The following is a 20574-nucleotide window of genomic DNA, read 5'->3' on the forward strand; positions in this document are numbered from 1 at the left end:
CCCCTCCCTTCCCCTCCCCTCCCTTCCCCTCCCCTCCCCTATCCTCCCCTCCTCAAACCTCCCCTCCCCTCCCCAACCCCCCTGCCTTCCCCTCCCCTCCCCTCCCCTCCCCTCCCCTCCCTTCCCCTCCCCTCCCCTCCCCTCCCCTCCCCTGCCTTCCCCTCCCCTGCCTTCCCCTCCCCTCCCCTGCCTTCCCCTCCCCTCCCCTCCCCTCCCCTCCCCTCCCCTCCCCTCCCTTCCCCTCCCCTCCCCTCCCCTCCCCTCCCCTCCCCTCCCCTCCCCTCCCCTCCCTTCCCCTCCCCTCCCCTCCCCTCCCCTCCCCTCCCCTCCCTTCCCCTCCCCTCCCTTCCCCTCCCTTTCCCTCCCTTCCTCTCCCCTCCCCTCCCCTGCCTTCCTTCCCCTCCCCTTCCCACCCCTGCCTTCCCCTGCCTTCCCTCCTCTCCCCTCCCCAACCCTCTTCCCCTCCCCAACCCTCCCTTCCCCTCCCTTCCCCTCCCCTCCCCTGCCTTCCCCTCCCCTCCCCTCCCCTCCCCTGCCTTCCCCTCCCCTCCCCTCCCCTCCCCTCCCCTCCCCTCCCCTGCCTTTCCCTGCTCTCTCCTCCCCGCCTTCCCTCCCCTCCCCTCCCCTCCCCTCCCTTCCCTTCCTCTCCCCTCCCCTCCCTTCCCTTCCTCTCCCCTCCCCTCCCTTCCCTTCCTCTCCCCTCCCCTCCCTTCCCTTCCTCTCCCCTCCCCTCCCTTCCCTTCCTCTCCCCTCCCCTCCCTTCCCTTCCTCTCCCCTCCGCTCCCTTCCCCTCCCCTCCCCTCCCTGCCCTCCCCCTCCCCTCCCCTCCCTGCCCTCCCCCCGTCCTGCCCTGACCTTCTCCCCCCTCCTGCCCTAACCTCCCCCAGAACCCCCTCCAGTCCTGACCTCCCCCTTCCCCTTCCCCTTTCCCCTTCCCCTTTCCCCTTCCCCTCCCCTTTCCCCTTCCCCTTCCCCTGGACCCCCCCCCCCCCCGCCTGGACCCCCTTCTCGTGCCCTGACCTCCCCCGGGCCCCCCGCTTCCTGCCCTGACCTCCCCCGGGCCCCCCCCCTCCTGCCCTGACCTCCCCCCTCCTGCCCTGACCTCCCCCGGACCCCCCACCTCCTGCCCTGACCTCCCCCGGACCCCCCACCTCCTGCCCTGACCTCCCCCGGACCCCCCACCTCCTGCCCTGACCTCCCCCGGACCCCCCATCTCCTGCCCTGACCTCCCCTGGACCCCCCATCTCCTGCCCTGACCTCCCCCGGACCCCCCACCTCCTGCCCTGACCTCCCCCGGACGCCCCTACTCCTGCCCTGACCTCCCCCGGAGCCCCTCCTCCTGTCCTGACCTCCCCTGGACCCCCCCCACCGCCCTGACTTCCCCTGGACCCCCCCCCTCCTGCTCTGACCTCCTCTGGATGCCCCCCCTCCTGCCCTGACATCGCCCGGAACCCCTTCCACTCCTGCCCTGACTTGCCCCCCCCCTCCTGCCCTGACCTCCCCCAGACCCCCCCCTCCAGTCCTGACCTCCCCCGGACCCTTCCCTTCCCTTCCCCTTTCCCTTCCCCTTTCCCTTCCCCTTTCCCTTCCCCTGGACCCCCCCCACCCTGCCTGGACCCCCTTCTCGTGCCCTGACCTCCCTCGGGCCCCCTCCTCCTGCCTGGACCCCCCCGCTTCCTGCCCTGACCTCCTCCGGACGCCCCCCCCCTCCTGCCCTGACATCCCCCGGAACCCCCCCTCCTGCCCTGACCTTCCCCGGACCTCCTCCTCCTGCCCTGACCTTCCCCGGACCCCCTTCCTCCTGCCCTGACCTCCCCCGGTCCCCTCCTCCTGCCCTGACCTCCCCCGGACCCCCCCCCCCTCCTGCCCTGACCTCTCCCGGACCCCCCCCCCCCTGCCCTGACCTCCCCCGGACCCCCTCCTCCTGCCATGACCGTCACATGTGCATCAATAATCTTTTCAGTCACTGAGTCAATCTGAGCTTGTGGACCATCCATTCTCATTCAAATATCCCGGCCTCAGTACCTGGGTTTCACCCAGATTAACCAACACTGTTACACCTCAACGCCCACACCTTTTCTGACGAGGGTGAATAGAAAGCGTTCTGGTTTTCCACGGTGATGGTGAGACATGTCCTTTGCCAGTTAGTGTGTTGGCACTGCTCATTCCACTCTCATCTCTCCCTGTTTGTAGAGACGAGGCCATGCGGTCCACTGGAACTCCAGTCACCAAATCCAGCAAAGACATGGAGAACCATGTCTTTATGAAGGCAAAGACCAGGGTGAGTAAAAATGTGAGCACAGTGTGAAATAGTAACACAAAATCTTGGAAACTCTCAGCAGGTTAGGCAAAGGGCCTTCCATCTGAAACTTTAACTCTCAGCTGTGTGTGTCCTGTCCACAAAGCAGAAGGGCAACGTCAATCCAATTTATTTTCATATTTCCATGTGACCTGAAAGAGACTGTTTGGCCCCTCAAGTCTCTTGTCACTTCAGGGTAATCTCCTCAATCTGGTTCCCCACTTATAACCCTGTAACCTCCCCTTATTCCCACTAACCTGCCTCCCCACCCCCCAGAGTTTCTTACTCACCTACACACCAGGGTAATTTACAACTGCCAATTAGTCTGCCAACCTGCACATCTCTGGGATGTAGGCAGAAACCAGGGTATCCAGGGAAATCGCCGAGAATTTGCAAACTTTCTACCCCAGGTGCTGCACCATCAGCATCCTGGGGTTACTATTGAGCAGAAATTCAGATGGACTGGTCACAGTGATCAAATTACCTCATTCCCCAATGTCTTTCCAATGTTGATTCAGTAAGCACAAGTCAGAAGTATGATGGAATAAACTGGTCTGGTGAAATAGAGCACACAGCAATTTGAAATGTTTCAGGGCAAAACCATCTACTGAATTGGCTCAGCACTCCGTCAACCATCTGACGTATTCCCTGCCTTCAGCACCAGCACTCGGTGTCCTGTCTACAAAAGATCCTGCAGTTCCTCACCTAGCCGACTTGGGCAGCGTCTCCTGGCCATGACCTCTGCCGCTAAGTAGGATGGGAGCACCACCACCTACAGGTTCCTGACTTGGAAATGTATCATGGACCTTTCATTGTTGCTGGGTCTTAGTCCTGGAGCTCCCTCTGCAGAGGTTCAGGGCAAGTGGGAATGGATGATAGATGTTGGCCTTGCCAGGTTGCAGTCATGCAGCACTGAAATGGGTTCTGTGGGTTTGGGTATTGGTATCCATAGAACCATAGAAACTACAGCACAGAAACAGGCCCTTTGGCCCTTCTTGGCTGTGCCGAACCATTTTCTGCCTAGTCCCACTGACCTGCACACGGACCATATCCCTCCATACACCTCCCATCCATGTATCTGTCCAATTTATTCTTAAATGTTAAAAAAGAACCCGCATTTACCACCTCGTCTGGCAGCTCATTCCATACTCCCACCACTCTCTGTGTGAAGAAGCCCCCCCCAATGTTCCCTTTAAACTTTTCCCCCTTCACCCTTAACCCATGTCCTCTGGTTTTTTTCTCCCCTTGCCTCAGTGGAAAAAGCCTGCTTGCATTCACTCTATCTATACCCATCATAATTTTATATACCTCTATCAAATCTCCCCTCATTCTTCTACGCTCCAGGGAATAAAGTCCTAACCTATTCAACCTTTCTCTGTAACTGAGTTTCTCAAGTGCCGGCAACATCCTTGTAAACCTTCTCTGCACTCTTTCAACCTTATTTATATCCTTCCTATAATTTTGTGACCAAAACTGAACACAATACTCCAGATTCGGCCTCACCAATGCCTTATACAACCTCATCATAACATTCCAGCTCTTATACTCAGTACTTCGATTAATAAAGGCCAATGTACCAAAAGCTCTCTTTAAGACCCTATCTACCTGTGACGACACTTTTAGGGAATTTTGTATCTGTATTCCCAGATCCCTCTGTTCCACTGCACTCCTCAGTGCCTTACCATTAACCCTGTATGTTCTACGTTGGTTTGTCCTTCCAATGTGCAATACCTCACACTTGTCAGTATTAAGCTCCATCTGCCATTTTTCAGCCCATTTTTCCAGCTGGTCCAAGTCCCTCTGCAGGCTCTGAAAACCTTCCTCACTGTCTACTACACCTCCAATCTTTGTATCATCAGCAAACTTGCCGATCCAATTTACCACATTATCATCCAGATCACTGATATAGATGACAAATAACAATGGACCCAGCACTGATCCCTGTGGCACACCACTAGTCACAGGCCTCCACTCAGAGAAGCAATTTTCTACCACCACTCTCTGGCTTCTTCCAACGAGCCAATGTCCAATCCAGTTTACCACCTCTCCATGTATACCTAGCGACTGAATTTTGCTAACCAACCTCCCATGCGGGACCTTGTCAAAGGCCTTACTGAAGTCCATGTAGACAATATCCACTGCCTTCCCTTCATCCACTTTCCTGGTAACCTCCTCGAAAAACTCCAACAGATTGGTCAAACATGACCTACCACGCGCAAAGCCATGTTGACTCTCCCTAATAAGCCCCTGTCTATCCAAATGCTTGTAGATTCTGTCTCTTAGTACTCCCTCCAATAACTTACCTACTACTGACGTTAAACTCACCGTCCTATAATTTCCCGAATTACTTTTCGATCCTGTTTTAAACAACAGAACGACATGAGCCACTCTCCAATTCTCTGGCACTTCACCCGTAGACAGCGACATTTTAAATATTTCTGCCAGGGCCCCCGCAATTTCAACACTAGTCTCCTTCAAGGTCTGAGGGAACACTCTGTCAGGTCCCGGGGATTTATCCACTTTAATTTTCCTCAAGACAGCAAGCAACTCCTCCTTTTCAATCGGTACAGTTTCCATGGTCTCACTACTTGATTCCCTCAATTCCATAGATTTCATGCCAGCTTCCTTAGTAAATACAGACGCAAAAAACCTATTTAAGATCTCCCCCATTTCCTTTGGTTCCGCACAAAGTCAACCACTCTGATCTTCAAGAGGACCAATTTTATCCCTTACAATCCTTTTGCTCTTAATATACTTGTAAAAGCTCTTTGGATTATCCTTCACTTTGACTGCCAAGGCAACCTCATGTCTTTTTTTTTGCCCTCCTGATTTCTTTCTTAAGTATTTTCTTGCACTTCTTATACTCCTCAAGCACCTGATTTACCCCCTGTTTCCTATACATTTCATACAACTCCTTCTGGCATTTATAGCGAGAGGATTTGAGTACAGGAGCAGGGAGATACCACTGCAGTTGTACAAGGCCTTGGTAAGACCACACCTGGAGTATTGTGTGCAGTTTTGGTCCCCTAATCTGAGGAAAGACATCCTTGCCATAGAGGGAGTACAAAGAAGGTTCACCAGATTGATTCCTGGGATGGCAGGACTTTCATATGAAGAAAGACTGGATGAACTGGGCTTGTACTCGTTGGAATTTAGAAGATTGAGGGGGGATCTGATTGAAACGTATAAAATCCTAAAGGGATTGGACAGGCTAGATGCAGGAAGATTGTTCCCGATGTTGGGGAAGTCCAGAACGAGGGGTCACAGTTTGAGGATAAAGGGGAAGCCTTTTAGGACCGAGATTAGGAAAAACTTCTTCACTCAGAGAGTGGTGAATCTGTGGAATTCTCTGCCACAGGAAGCAGTTGAGGCCAGTACATTGGCTATATCTAAGAGGGAGTTAGATATGGCCCTTGTGGCTACGGGGATCAGGGGGTATGGAGGGAAGGCTGGGGCGGGGTTCTGAGTTGGATGATCAGCCATGATCATAATAAATGGCGGTGCAGGCTCGAAGGGCCGAATGGCCTACTCCTGCACCTACTTTCTATGTTTCTATGTTTCTTCTTTATCAGAGTTGCAATATCCCTTGAGAACCAAGGTTCCTTATTCCTATTCAATTTGCCTTTAATCCTGACAGGAACATACAAACTCTGCACTCTCAAAATTTCCCCTTTGAAGGCTTCCCACCTACCAATCACATCTTTGCCAGAGAACAACCTGTCCCAATCCACGCTTTTTAGATCCTTTCTCATTTCTTCAAATTTGGCCTTCTTCCAGTTCAGAACCTCAACCCTAGGACCAGATCTATCCTTGTCCATGATCAAATTGAAACTAATGGTGTTATGATCACTGGAACCAAAGGGCTCCCCTACACAGACTTCTGTCACTTGCCCTAATTTGTTTCCTAACAGGAGATCCAATATTGCATCCCCTCTAATTGGTCCCTCTATATACTGATTTAGAAAACTTTCCTGAACACATTTTACAAACTCTAAACCATCTAGACCCCTAACAGTATGGGAGTCCCAATCAATGTATGGAAAATTAAAATCCCCTACCACCACAACTTTATGTTTCCTGCAGTTGCCTGCTATCTCTCTGCAGATTTGCTCTTCCAAGTCTCGTTGACTATTGGGTGGTCTGTAATACAATCCCACTAATGTGGCCATACTTTCCTGTTTCTCAGCTCCACCCATAAGGACTCAGTAGACAAGCCCTCTAATCTGTCCTGCCTGAGCACTGCTGTAATATTTTCCCTAACAAGCAATGCTACTCCCCACCTTTCATTCCTCTGCCTCGATCACATCTGAAACATTGGAACCCTGGAATATTAAGCTGCCAGTCCTGCCCCTCCTGTAGCCAAGTTTCACTAATTGCTACAACATCATAATTCCACGTGTCAATCCACAATATTCCGTGTGGGAATTTAAACTGGAGGTGGCAGTGTTTGTTTACGAGGTCGAGTTGTGAGCTTGACATCAACCTGGCACGGATGGAGAGCGTGCTCAGGGGCGGTCTGTCACTGGATCGAACTGGGAACCCCCGTTCTCGAGCCCGGCACTGATCTCACTGTGCCGCCAGCCGATCCCCATGTCTGGATTGCTCCCAAGAACCCATCTATACTCATCCCAGAACTAAAGAAAATAAACGAAGTTGTTAGGAGGGCAGTCACCACTTGCTGCTAAATGTACGTTTTTCCTCTTGTCTCTACACCCCTCCTCGTTATTGTTCTGTTGTTTCTGTCTGCTTTGTTATTCCCCGAAGGGCAACAATTCAGCTTCTCCATCCATTTCCAGTTTCACAAGTCCCTCATCCCAGGAAGCTGTCTGCGTGATCATCACTTTCCTAGAGTATGGTAACTGGAACTGGAAGTAACGTACAATTGTGGCTGAGGCATCAATTTATGTAATTATAAATCTATGCTCATCTTTACTAGCATGGTTCAGGAGGGTTTAAACTAATTTGCAAGGGGGATGGGACCCAGAGCGATAGAGCAGTGAAAGAAGTGCATGGAGTAAAGCCAGATCTAACATATAGAAAGGCTTTGAGGAAAGAGAAGCAGAATAAACGGTGTAAAGTCAGTAAGGTAGAAGGACTGAAATGTGTGTACCTCAATGCAAGAAGCATCAGGAACAAAGGTGATGAACTGAGAGCTTGGATACGTACATGGAATTGTGATTTAGTGGCCATTACAGAGACTTGGCTGACACCAGGGCAGGAATGGATTCTCAATATTCCTGGATTTCAGTGCTTTAAGAGGGATAGAGAGGGCAGAAAAAGGGGAGGAAGGGTGGCATTACTGGTCAGAGATACTATTACAGCTACAGAAAGGGTGGGTAATGTAGCAGGATCCTCTTTTGAGTCATTATGGGTGGAAGTCAGAAACAGGAAGGGAGCAGTTACTCTATTGGGGGTATTCTATAGGCCCCCTGGTAACAGCAGAGATACAGAGGAGCAGATTGGGAGGAAGATTTTGGAAAGGTGCAAAAGTAACAGAGTTGTTATCATGGGTGACTTTAACTTCCCTAATATCGATTGGCACCTGATTAGTTCCAAGGGTTTAAATGGGGCAGAGTTTGTTAAGTGTGTCCAGGACGGATTCCTGTCACAGTATGTGGACAGGCCAACTAGGGGGAATGCCATACTAGATCTAGTACTAGGTAATGAACCGGGTCAGGTCACAGATCTCTCAGTGGGTGAGCATCTGGGAGTACAGTGACCACCGCTCCCTGGCCTTTAGCATTATGGAAAAGGATAGAATCAGAGAGGGCAGGAAAATTTTTAATTGGGGAAGGGCAAATTATGAGGCTATAAGGCTAGAACTTGCGGGTGTGAATTGGGATGATATTTTTGCAGGGAAATGTACTATGGGCATGTGGTCGATGTCTAGACATCTCTTGCAGGATGTTAGGGATAAATTTGTCCCAGTGAGGAAGATAAAGAATGGTAGGGTGAAGGAACCATGGGTGACAAGTGAGGTGGAGAATCTAGTCAGGTGGAAGAAGGCAGCATGCATGAGGTTTAGGAAGCAAGGATCAGATGGGTCTATTGAGGAATATAGGGAAGCAAGAAAGGAGCTTAAGAAGGGACTGAGAAGAGCAAGAAGGGGCCATGAGAAGGCCTTGGCGAGTAGGGTAAAGGAAAACCCCAAAGCATTCTTCAATTATGTGAAGAAAAAAAGGATGACAGGAGTGAAGATAGGACCGATTAGAGATAAAGGTGGGAAGATGTGCCTGGAGGCTGTGGAAGTGAGCAAAGTCCTCAATGAATACTTCTCTTCGGTATTCACCAATGAGAGGGAACTTGATGATGGTGAGGACAATATGAGTGAGGTTGATGTTCTGGAGCATGTTGATATTAAGGGAGAGGAGGTGTTGGAGTTGTTAAAATACATTAGAACGGTAAGTCCCCGGGGCCTGACGTAATACTCCCCAGGCTGCTCCACGAGGCGAGGGAAGAGATTACTGAGCCTCTGGCTAGGATCTTTATGTCCTCGTCCACGGGAATGGTACCAGAGGATTGGAGGGAGGCGAATGTTGTCCCCTTGTTCAAAAAAGACAGTAGGGATAGTCCGGGTAATTATAGACCAGTGAGCCATACGTCTGTGGTGGGAAAGCTGTTGGAAAAGATTCTTAGAGATAGGATCTATGGGCATTTAGAGAATCATGGTCTGATCAGGGACAGTCAGCATGGCTTTGTGAAGGGCAGATGATGTCTAACAAGCCTGATAGAGTTCTTTGAGGAGGTGACCAGGCATATAGATGATGGTAGTGCAGTGGATGTGATCTATATGGATTTCAGTAAGGCATTTGACAAGGTTCCACACGGTAGGCTTATTCAGAAAGTTAGAAGGCATGGGATCCAGGGAAGTTTGGCCAGGTGGATTCAGAATTGGCTTGCCTGCAGAAGGCAGAGGGTGGTGGTGGTGGGAGTACATTCAGATTGGAAGATTGTGACTAGTGGTGTCCCACAAGGATCTGTTCTGGGACCTCTACTTTTCGTGATTTTTATTAACGACCTGGATGTGGGGGTAGAAGGGTGGGTTGGCAAGTTTGCAGATGACACAAAGGTTGGTGGTGTTGTAGATAGTGTCGTGGATTGTCAAAGATTGCAGAGAGACATTGATAGGATGCAGAAGTGGGCTGAGAAGTGGCAGATGGAGTTCAACCCGGAGAAGTGTGAGGTGGTATACTTTGGAAGGACAAACTCCAAGGCAGAGTACAAGGTAAATGGCAGGATTCTTGGTAGTGTGGAGGAGCAGAGGGATCTGGGAGTACATGTCCACAGATCCCTGAAAGTTGCCTCACAGGTGGATAGGGTAGTTAAGAAAGCTTATGGAGTGTTAGCTTTCATAAGTCGAGGGATAGAGTTTAAGAGTCACGAGGTAATGATGCAGCTCTATAAAACTCTGGTTAGGCCACACTTGGAGTACTGTGTCCAGTTCTGGTCGCCTCGCTATAGGAAGGATGTGGAAGCATTGGAAAGGGTACAGAGGAGATCTACCAGGATGCTGCCTGGTTTAGAGAGTATGGATTATGATCAGAGATTAAGGGAGCTAGGGCTTTACTCTTTGGAGAGAAGGAGGATGAGAAGAGACATGATAGAGGTGTACAAGATAATAAGAGGAATAGATAGAGTGGATAGCCAGCGCCTCTTCCCCAGGGCACCACTGCTCAATACAAGAGGACATGGCTTTAAGGTAAGGGGTGGGAAGTTCAAGGGGGATATTAGAGGAAGGTTTTTTACTCAGAGAGTGGTTGGTGCGTGGAATGCACTGCCTGAGTCAATGGTGGAGGCAGATACACTAGTGAAGTTTAAGAGACTACTAGACAGGTATATGGAGGAACTTAAGGTGGGGACTTATATGAGAGGCAGGGTTTGAGGGTCGGCACAACATTGTGCGCCGAAGGGCCTGTACTTTGCTGTACTGTTCTATGTTCTATTTACCTAGCCTAGGATTTTTTTAAAATACCTCCTCAATCTTTCTAACTGGCTTCAAAGGTCTATGTGATTGGTGGACACATTTTTTCATCTGCGTATCATAGCTCACTGCTGCCCTACCTGCATTTATGTGATTGGTAGACACTTTTTTCATCTGCCTATCATAGCTCACTGCTGCCCTACCTGCAGTGGCATTGTGGGCAGTGAAGAACCTTCCAGCTATGTTGTAAGTGGCTAACTTCATCTCAAGAGAAGCTGTGATATTGGTTAATCCTCACCCCACCTCCAGTTTGCTTCGCTTCTGCAACTTAATTCCTGCTCCTATTTTGTATGTCCTTATGTTAACTTTTTCCAAGTTATAGACATTTCCAAAACTGAAAACATTCAAAAGCTATTGAAGAGTCAGCCATGCTATCATAAAATTACAGATTTGGATTATAAAAAGTAAACACTTGGAAAATTTAAAATTAAACTTTTAGCAACACTTAATTAAATACAGTACATTTACGTAACTCAATGAATTTAAAAGCTATGAAGTATCTGAAGTTTAAACAATAGGACATTGAAAACCTACAGCACAATACAGGCCCTTCGGCCCACAAAGCTGTGCTGAACATGTCCTTACCTGAGAAATTACCAAGGGTTACCCATAGCCCACTATTTTTCTGAGGTCCAGGTACCTGTCTCATCCTCCGTCGCTCCAAGGAAAAAAGGCCGAGTTCACTCAGCCTATTCTCATAAGGCATGCTCCCCAACCCAGGCAACATCCATGTAAATCTCCTCTGCACCCTTTCTATGGCTTCCACATCCTTCCTGTAGTGAGGTGACCAGAACTGAGCACAGTACTCCAAGTGGAGTCTGACCAGGGTCCTATATAACTGCACCGTTACCTCTCGGCTCCTAAACTCAATCCCACGATTGGTGCACTGTATGCTTTCTTAACCACAGTCAACCTGCACAGTAGCCTTGAGTGTCCTATGGACTTGGACCCTAAGATCCCTCTGATCCTCCGCACTGCCAAGAGTCTTACCATTAATACTATATTCTGCCATCATATTTGACCTACCAAAATGAACCACCTCACACTTATCTAGGTTGACCTCCATCTGCCACTTCTCAGCCCAGTTTTTCATCCTATCAATGTCCCGCTGTAGCCCCTGACAGCCCTTCACACTATCCACAACACCTCCAACCTTTGTGTCATCAGCAAATTTACTAACCTATCCCTCCACTTCCTCATCCAGGTCATTTATAAAAATCACGAAGAGTTGGGGTCCCAGAACAGATCCCTGAGGCACACCACTGGTGTCTGACCTCCATGCAGAATGTGACCCGTTTAGGTTGTACCACTGCACTGAGATGAATAGTGTTTGTAATCGTGAGGCCATGCCTGACCTGGTGATGTTTAAACCCTGAGATTCCCAGTGTACCAGGTGGAAAATTACAGTCAGTTCTCACTTTGCTTCTTATAATACTCTTGGCCCAGCACCAGATGTGCATTGTTCATGTGGGTCATATGTATTCACATATCAGTTAAAAGCAGGATTTGTAGGGTTGTAATCTCACCATTAGTGAGGCAATAATTAGGAAGATAATGGCATTCAGTAAGGAGCTGGCACAGGAAGAAAGGCTTCAAGATATATGCATGCTTAAGCTGTCTGCCAGGACAAGTGGACCTGTCCAAAGAGCAAGACCATAAGAAATAGGAGCAGGAGTCGGCCATCTGGCCCATCAAGCCTGCTCTGCCATTCAATAAGATCATGGCTGATCTGGCCATGGACTCATCTCCACCTACCTGCCTTTTCCACATAGCCATAATTCCTCTCCTATGCAAAAATCTATCCAACCTTGTCTTAAATATATTACTGAAGTAGCCTCCACTGCTTCATTGGGCAGAGAATTCCACAGATTCACTGTTCTTTGGGAAAAGCAGTTCCTCTTCATCTCCATCCTATATTACTCACTCGAATCTTGAGGCTATGTCTGCTAGTTCTAGTTTCACCTACCAGTGGAAACAACTTTCCTGCCTCTATCTTATCTATCCCTTCATAATTTGATATGTTTCTGTAAGATCTCCTCTTATCCTGAATTCTAGCGAGTACAGTCCCAGGTGACTCAGTCTCTCATCATAGTCTAAACCCCTCATCTCTGGAATCAACCTGGTGAACCTCCGCTGCACCTCCTCCAAAGCCAGTATATCCTTATTCAAGTAAGGAGACCAGAACTGCACGCAGTACTCCAGGTGCGGCCTCACAGGTACCCTGTATAGTTGCAGCATCACCTCTCTGCTCTTCAATTCAATCCCTCTAGCAATGAAGGCCAACATCCCATTTGCTTCCTTGATGGCCTGTTGCACCTATAAACCAGTATTTTGTGATTCATGCACAAGCACTCCCAAGTCCCTCTACACAGCAGCATGCTGCAGATTTTTATTATTAAAATAATAATCTGCTCTTCCATTTTTCCTTCCAAAGTGGATGACATTGCATTTACCAACATTGTACTCCATCTGTCAGACCCTTGCCCACTCACTTAACCTATCAATATCTCTCTGCAGACTCTCTATATCCGCTGCACAATTTGCTTTTCCACTCAACTTCGTGTCATCAGCAAACTTAAATACACTACACTTGGTCCCCTCTTCCAGATCGTTAACGTATATCGTGAACAGTTGTGGGCCCAGCACCGACCCCTGCGGCACACTGCTCACCACTGATTGCCAACCAGCGATACACGCATGTATCCCAACTCTGTTTTCAATTGGTCAACCAATTCTCTATCCACCTAATACACCACCCTCAACTCTATGCATCCTTATGGAGCAACACACTCAAAATGCTGGAGGAACTCAGCAGGTCAAGCAGGTATATGGAAAAGTGTACAGTCGACATTTCCGGCTGAAACCCTTCGGTGGGGCTGGAGAGTAAAAAGCTGAGGAGAAGATTTAAAAAGTGGATCGAGGGGAGAGAGAAACACAGGTGATATGTGAAACCAGGAGGGGGAGAGACGCAGTAAAGAGCTGGGAGGTTGATTGGTGAAAGAGACAGAAGGCCGTGGAAGAAAGAAAAGAGGGGAGGAGCACCAGGGGGAGGTGATGGGCGGGCAAGGAGATGAGGTGAGAGTGGGAAAGGGAATGAGAAATGGTGAAGGAGATTGGGGGGGTGTGGAAGGTGGGGGGCATTATCAGAAGTTTGAGAAATCAGGTTGGAGGCTACCCAAATGGAATACAAGGTGTTGTTCCTCCAACCTAAGTGTGGCCTGATCACGGAGGCCATGGACAGATGTGTTGGAATGGGAATGAGAAGTGGAATTAAAATGGGTGGCCACTGGGAGATGCTGCTTTTTCTGGTGGATGAAGCGTAGGTGCTCGGCGAAGCGGTCTCCCAATCTACTGGGGGATCACGCTTTTTCTGGTAGATGGAGCATAGTTGCTCTGTGAAGCAGTCTCCCAATCTACGTTGGGTCTCACTGATATACAGGAGGACACACTGGGTACACTGGACACAGTATATGACTCTGGCAGACTCACAGGTGAAGTGTCACCTCACCTGGAAGGACTGTTTGAACCCTGAATGGTAGTGAGGGAGGAGGTGTACGGGCAGGTGTGGCACTTGTTCTGCTTGCAAGGGTAAGTGTCAGGAGGGAGATCAGTGGGGAGGGACGAACGGACAAGGGAGTCATGCAGGGAGTGATTCCTGTGGAAAGCGGAAAGTGGGGAGTGGGGAAAGGTGTGCCTGGTGGTGGGATCCTGTTTGCCTCCCTCTCCCTCTGGTGCTCCTCCCCCTTTTTCTTTCTTCACGGCCTTCTGTCTCTTTCATTAATCAACTTCCCAGCTCTTTGCTTCATACCTCTCCCTTCAGTTTTCACCTATCACCTTGTGTTTCTGTCTCTCTCCACCCAAGTTTTAAATCAGCTTTTTTTCTCCAGTCCTGCCGAAGGGTTTCAGCTGGAAACATCGACTGTACTCTTTTCCTTTTCCTTTTTTTTAATTTTATTTTTACTTGTATAAGGTATTCGCAAGTATTACACAAACTTTTTTTACATATAAAACTTTTTCCATTTTTTATAATATGTATAAATATAGATATATATTTATACATTCACAAGTACACATTCATGTTTGCTGCTACCCACAGACATACTTATCCAATCCCTGTGTACTTATTTACTTCATGTTATCTTTTTTTCATAAATCTTTTTCTTTACTGGTATTAATTCCACGTTATTTTTGTTATATGTTTTCCAGAAATAAAACACTGAACATTTGAACCAAGGGAGCTTATGTTAACACTATTACTATGTTGATGAGGAAAGCAATATGAACCTTTAGGAGAGTCATAGAACATAGAACATAGAATAGCATAGCACAGTACAGGCCCTTCGGCCCACAATGTTGTGCCGACCCTCAAACCCTGCCTCCCATATAAGCCCCACCTTAGATTCCTCCATATAGCTGTCTAGTAGTCTCTTAAACTTCACTAGTGTATCTGCCTCCACCACTGACTCAGGCAGTGCATTCCACGCACCAACCACTCTCTGAGTAAAAAACCTTCCTCTAATATCTCCCTTGAACTTCCCACCCCTTACCTTAAAGCCATGTCCTCTTGTATTGAGCAGTGGTGCCCTGGGGAAGAGGTGCTGGCTATCCACTCTATCTATTCCTCTTATTATCTTGTACACCTCTATCATGTCTCGTCTCATTCTCCTTCTCTCCAAAGAGTAAAGCCCTAGCTCTCTTAATCTCTGATCATAATGCATACTTTCTAAACCAGGCAGCATCCTGGTAAATCTCCTCTATACCCTTTCCAATGCTTCCACATCCTTCCTATAGTGAGGTGACCAGAACTGGACACAATACTCCAAGTGTGGCCTAACCAGAGTTTTATAGAGCTGCATCATTACATTGCGACTCTTAAAGTCTATCCCTTGACTTATGAAAGCTAACACCCCATAAGCTTTCTTAACTACCCTATCCACCTGTGAAGCAACTTTCAGGGATCTGTGGACATGTACCCCGAGATCCCTCTGCTCCTCCACACTACCAAGTATCCTGCCATTTACTTTGTACTCTGCCTTGGAGTTCGTCCTTCCAAAGTGTACCACCTCACACTTCTCCGGGTTGAGCTCCATCTGCCACTTCTCAGCCCACTTCTGCATCCTATCAATGTCTCTCTGCAATCTTTGACAATCCTCTACACTATCTACAACACCACCAACCTTTGTGTCGTCTGCAAACTTGCCAACCCACCCTTCTACCCCAACATCCAGGTCGTTAATAAAAATCATGAAAAGTAGAGGTCCCAGAACAGATCCTTGTGGGACACCACCAGTCACAATCTTCCAATCTGAGTGTACTCCCTCCACCACCACCCTCTGCCTTCTGCAGGCAAGCCAGATCTGAATCCACCTGGCCAAACTTCCCTGGATCCCATGCCTTCTAACTTTCTGAATAAGCCTACCGTGTGAAACCTTGTCAAATGCCTTACTAAGATCCATATAGATCACATCCACTGCACTACCCTCATCTATATGCCTGGTCACCTCCTCAAAGAACTCTATCAGGCTTGTTAGACACGATCTGCCCTTCACAAAGCCATGCTGACTGTCCCTGATCAGACCATGATTCTCTAAATGCCTATAGATCCTATCTCTAAGAATCTTTTCCAACAGCTTTCCCACAACAGATGTATGGCTCACTGGTCTATAATTACCCGGACTATCCCTACTACCTTTTTTGAACAAGGGAACAACATTCGCCTCCCTCCAATCCTCCGGTACCATTCCCGTGGACAACGAGGACATAAAGATCCTAGCCAGAGGCTCAGCAATCTCTTCTCTCGCCTCGTGGAGCAGCCTGGGGAATATTCCATCAGGCCCCGGGGACTTATCTGTCCTAATGTATTTTTACAACTCCAACACCTCCGCTCCCTTAATATCAGCATGCTCCAGAACATCAACCTCACTCTGAAGTCATCTGAAGTCTGCTCGCATTGGGGTTATAAATTCAATCCATTTATTCCAAATTTGATAAAATTTGACTGTACTCTTTTTCATGGATGCTGCCTGGCCTGCTGAGTTCCTCCAGCATTTTGTGTGTGTTGCTCGGATTTCCAGCATCTGCAGATTTTCTCTTGCTTATCTTAAGGATGTCTTTTATGTGGCACCTTATCAAACACCTTCTGGAAATCCAAGTAAGTAACGCTCATCTGTTCCCCTCCATCCACTGTGCTTGTTATATCCTCAGAGAACTCCAGTAAGTTTGTCAAACAAGACTGGCCTTTGTTGAATCCATGATGCGTCTGCTTAATGGATCCATTTCTTCCCAGATGTCTTGCTACTTTGATAGCTTCAAGCATTTTCCCAACTACAGATGTTAAACTAACTGGCCTATAGTTACCTGCCTTTTGCCTTCATCCTTTTTTGTACAGAGGCCTGACATTCGCCGTCTTCCAATCTGCCAGGACCTGCCCAGAGTCCAGAGAACTTTGGTAAATTATCACCAAAGGCTCAACTATGACCTCTGCCTGGGATGCATTCCATCAGGACCATAGGACTTGCTTATCTTCAGGCCCACAAGTTTGCTCAGCACTACCTCTTTAGTGATAGCTATTGTATCGAGGTCCTCACCTCTCATCACATCGATAATATCTCTCTTTAGTATGTTAGATGTGTCCTCCACCATGAAGACTGACACAAAATAGTCATTCAAAGCCTCTGCCATTTCCTCATTGCCCAGTATCAATTCCCCCTTCTCGTCCTACAAGGGACATTCATTCACTTTAGCCACCCTTTTTTGCTTTATATAATTTTAAAGACTTATACTATCTGTTTTTATATTTGTGCTGGTTTATTTTCATTATCTATCTCTCTTTATTGCTTGCTTAGTGGTTCTTTGTTGCTTTTTAAAGTTTTCCTAATCTTCCAGTTTCCCACTACTCTTGGTGACTTTGTATGCACGAGCTTTTAGTTTGATACCTTCTTTTATTTCCTTAGTTATCCAAGGCTAGCTCTCCCTACCCTTACTGTTCTTACTTTGAACTAGAATGTACTTTTTTTGAGTACCGTGAAAAATCTCTTTGAAAGTCTCACCATATAGCCTATGTTCCCAATCTTCCCTTATCCCATTGTAGTCTCCATTGTTTAGGCATAATACACTGGTTTTAGATCGAACTATTGCACTCTCCATTTGTATCAGAAACTCAATCATATTGTGATCAATCTTTCCAAGAGGATCCCTAGCTACAAGATGACTAATTTTACCTGTCTCATTGCACAGGACCAATCCAAGATAGCATGTTCCCTTGTAGGTTTACGAGCATGGTGTTCACAAAAGCCATCATCGATGCCTTCTGTGTTGTCCTCCAGACTGCCTCAACCAATCTGACTCACCTAACTATGTGCAAGTTCAAGTTCCCCACGAAAACTGCTATTTCATTCCTACATGCCGCAGATATCAGTCCTGACGAAGGGTCTCGGCCTGAAACGTCGACTGCACCTCTTCCTACAGATGCTGCCTGGCCTGCTGCGTTCACCAGCAACTTTGATGTGTGTTGCCTCAGATATTTCTCTGTTTATTGCCTATGCCACTGTAATGTTATTATTCAGTGGGCTACAGACAACTCCACCGGTGATTTTTTCCCTTTACTATTCCTAATCTCTACTCAGATGGATTCAACATTCTGGTCCTTAGATCTTATATCATCTCTCACTATCACCCTGATCTCATCCTTAACTGAGAGCACTACCCCTCCTCCCTTACCTTCCTGCCTATCCTTCTGTATTACTTGCTATCCTTGGATTTTTAATTCCCAATCCCCTCCACCCTGTAATCATGTTTCGGTAATGGCCACTAAATCATTCCCCTTTGTACTGACCTGTGCCACAAGTTCACTGACCTTGTTTCGAATACTATGGACATCAAGATAAAGTACCCTTACACTCATTGTGCTTTTAAAATTTTGTCATCTTTTACACTTATGCACTTGACTTTTGTTTTATCTTTATCCACACTTTTCTTTTTTACTTTATCTATCTTTCTCCAATCTGTTGAACCCACCCCCCGACTATTTAGTTTAAAGCGCTGCCCACAGCCTTAGTTGTGCGATTTGCTGGGATCCAGGTCCCATCATTGTCCAGGTGAAGCCCGTCCCATGGGAACAGCTCCATCCTTCCCCAATACTGGTGCCAATTTCCCATGAATTCAGATCCACTTATCTGACACCAATCCTTGAGCCACGCATTAAGCTCTCTAGTCTTCTTAACCCTGTGCCAGTTTGCATGTGGTTCAGGGAGTGATCCAGATATTACCACCTTTTTGGATCTGCTTCTTAACTTAGTCCCTAGCTGCTCAAATTCCCTCAGCAGAACCTGTTTCCTCGTTCTGCCTATGTTGTTGATACCCACATGGACACGACGACTGGATCTTGCCCCTCCCACTGCCAATTCCTCTGCAGGTCAGATAAGATGCCCCAAACCTGGGCACCAGGCAGGCACCACAGCCTTCGGGCCGCTCTGTCCCTGTGACAGAGAAGTTTGTCTCTTCCCCTGTTTATACTATCCCCAATTACCACTCAGACCTGCTGGGCAAGTTCAAAGTCTGAGGCTCCTCCAGCACTGTCTCTTGGATCCCATTACCTGCCTCACTCACAGTCACCTCCTCTTGTCCCTGACTACGGTGCAGCACAGTACAACCCCTCAGCCCATGATGTCGTGCTGGTCTTTGAAACTACTCCGAGATCAATCAAACCCATCCCTCCTCCATTGTTCTATCATCCATGTGCCTGAAAGTCTCTTACATCCCCTGAACGTAGATTATCTACCCCTTCCAACTCCCTAACAGCATGTCACACGCTCATCACTTTCTATTGAAAAATCACAGCGACCTCTGATATAATCCCTTTATTTTCCTCCAATTACCTTATAAAGAGCCGATAGTGGATTTCAGAAAGGGTAGCACAAGGGAACATGAACCAATCCTCGTGGAGCGATCAGAAGTGGAGAGGAGTGAGCAATTTCAAATTCCTGGGTGTCAGTAACTCTGAGGATCTAACCTGGTCCCAGCATTTCAAAGCAGTTATAAAGAAGGAAAGACAGTGGCTATATTTCATTAGGAGTTTGAGGTGATCTGGTTTGTCAACCTAAAACTCTCAAAACCTTCTACGGATGTGCCGTGGAGAGCATTCTGACTGGCTGCATCACCAGCTGTTATTGGTGTGGGGCAGGGGGGAGTTGGATATGAATTCATGGGAATTTGGCACCAGTATTGGGGAAGGAGGGAGCAGTACCAATGGAACAGGCTCCACCTGAACCGTGATGGGACCAGGATCCTGTCTGGTGAATCGCATAACTAGCGCTTTAAATAGTGGGGAGAAGGGCTCAACAGACTGCAGAAATATAGATAAAGTAAAAAAGTAGATATGTTCCAATGAGACGGAAAGAATGGTGGGGTACAGGAACCGTGGTGTACAAAGGCTGTTGTAAATCTAGTCAAGGAGAAAAGAAGAGCTTACAAAAGCTTCAAAAGACTAGGTAATGATAGAGATCTAGAAGATTATAAGGCTAGCAGGAAGGAGTTTAAGAATGAAATTAGGAGAGCCAGAAGGGGCCATGAGAAGGCCTTGGCGGGCAGGATTAAGGAAAACCCCAAGGAATTCTACAAGTATGTGAAGAGCAAGAGGATAAGACATGAAAGAATAGGACCAGTCAAGTGTGATAGTGGAAAAGTGTGTATGTAATCGAAGGAGATAGCAGATACTTAATGAATACTTTGCTTCAGTATTCACTACGGAAAAGGATCTTGACGATTGTGGGGATGACTTGCAGCAGACTGAAAAGCTTGAGCATGTAGATATTAAGGAAGAGGATGTGCTGGAGCTTTTGGAAATCATCAAGTTGGATAAGTCACCGGGACCAGATGAGATGTACCCCAGGCTACTGTGGGAAGCGAGGGAGGAGATTGCTGAGCCTCTGGCGATGATCTTTGCATCATCAACAAGGACGGGAGAGGTTCTGTAGGATTGGAGGGTAGCAGATATTGTTCCATTATTCAAAAAAGGGCATAGAGATAGCCCAGGAAATTATAGACCAGTGAGTCTTACTTCAGTGGTTGGTAAGTTGATGGAGAAGATCCTGAGAGGCAGGATTTATGAACATTTGGAGAGGCATAATATGATTAGGAATAGTCAGCATGGCTTTGTGAAAGGCAGGTCGTGCCTTACGAGCCTGATTGAATTTTTTGAGGATGTGACTAAACACATTGATGAAGGTAGAGCCGTAGATGTAGGGTATGTGGATTTTAGCAAAGCATTTGATAAGGTACCCCATGCAAGGCTTAT

At 47.7% G+C, this 20574-nt stretch overlaps 1 protein-coding gene across 3 annotated transcripts in view; it reads left to right on the forward strand.

Moving 5' to 3' along the window:
* The first annotated feature begins 2196 nt into the window (after positions 1-2196).
* The window catches only part of med15 (mediator complex subunit 15), a 172158-nt gene continuing 153780 nt past the window's right edge, over positions 2197-20574 (forward strand). For all 3 annotated transcript variants that reach the window (XM_072243499.1, XM_072243500.1, XM_072243502.1), the window contains exon 1: positions 2197-2281. In XM_072243499.1, coding sequence (XP_072099600.1) covers positions 2204-2281 — 78 coding nt within the window. In that variant the 5' untranslated portion in view covers positions 2197-2203. The remainder of the gene's footprint in view (positions 2282-20574) is intronic.

This window comes from Mobula birostris, chromosome 25 (assembly GCF_030028105.1).
Source record: "Mobula birostris isolate sMobBir1 chromosome 25, sMobBir1.hap1, whole genome shotgun sequence".
NCBI classification, from domain to species: domain Eukaryota; kingdom Metazoa; phylum Chordata; class Chondrichthyes; order Myliobatiformes; family Myliobatidae; genus Mobula; species Mobula birostris.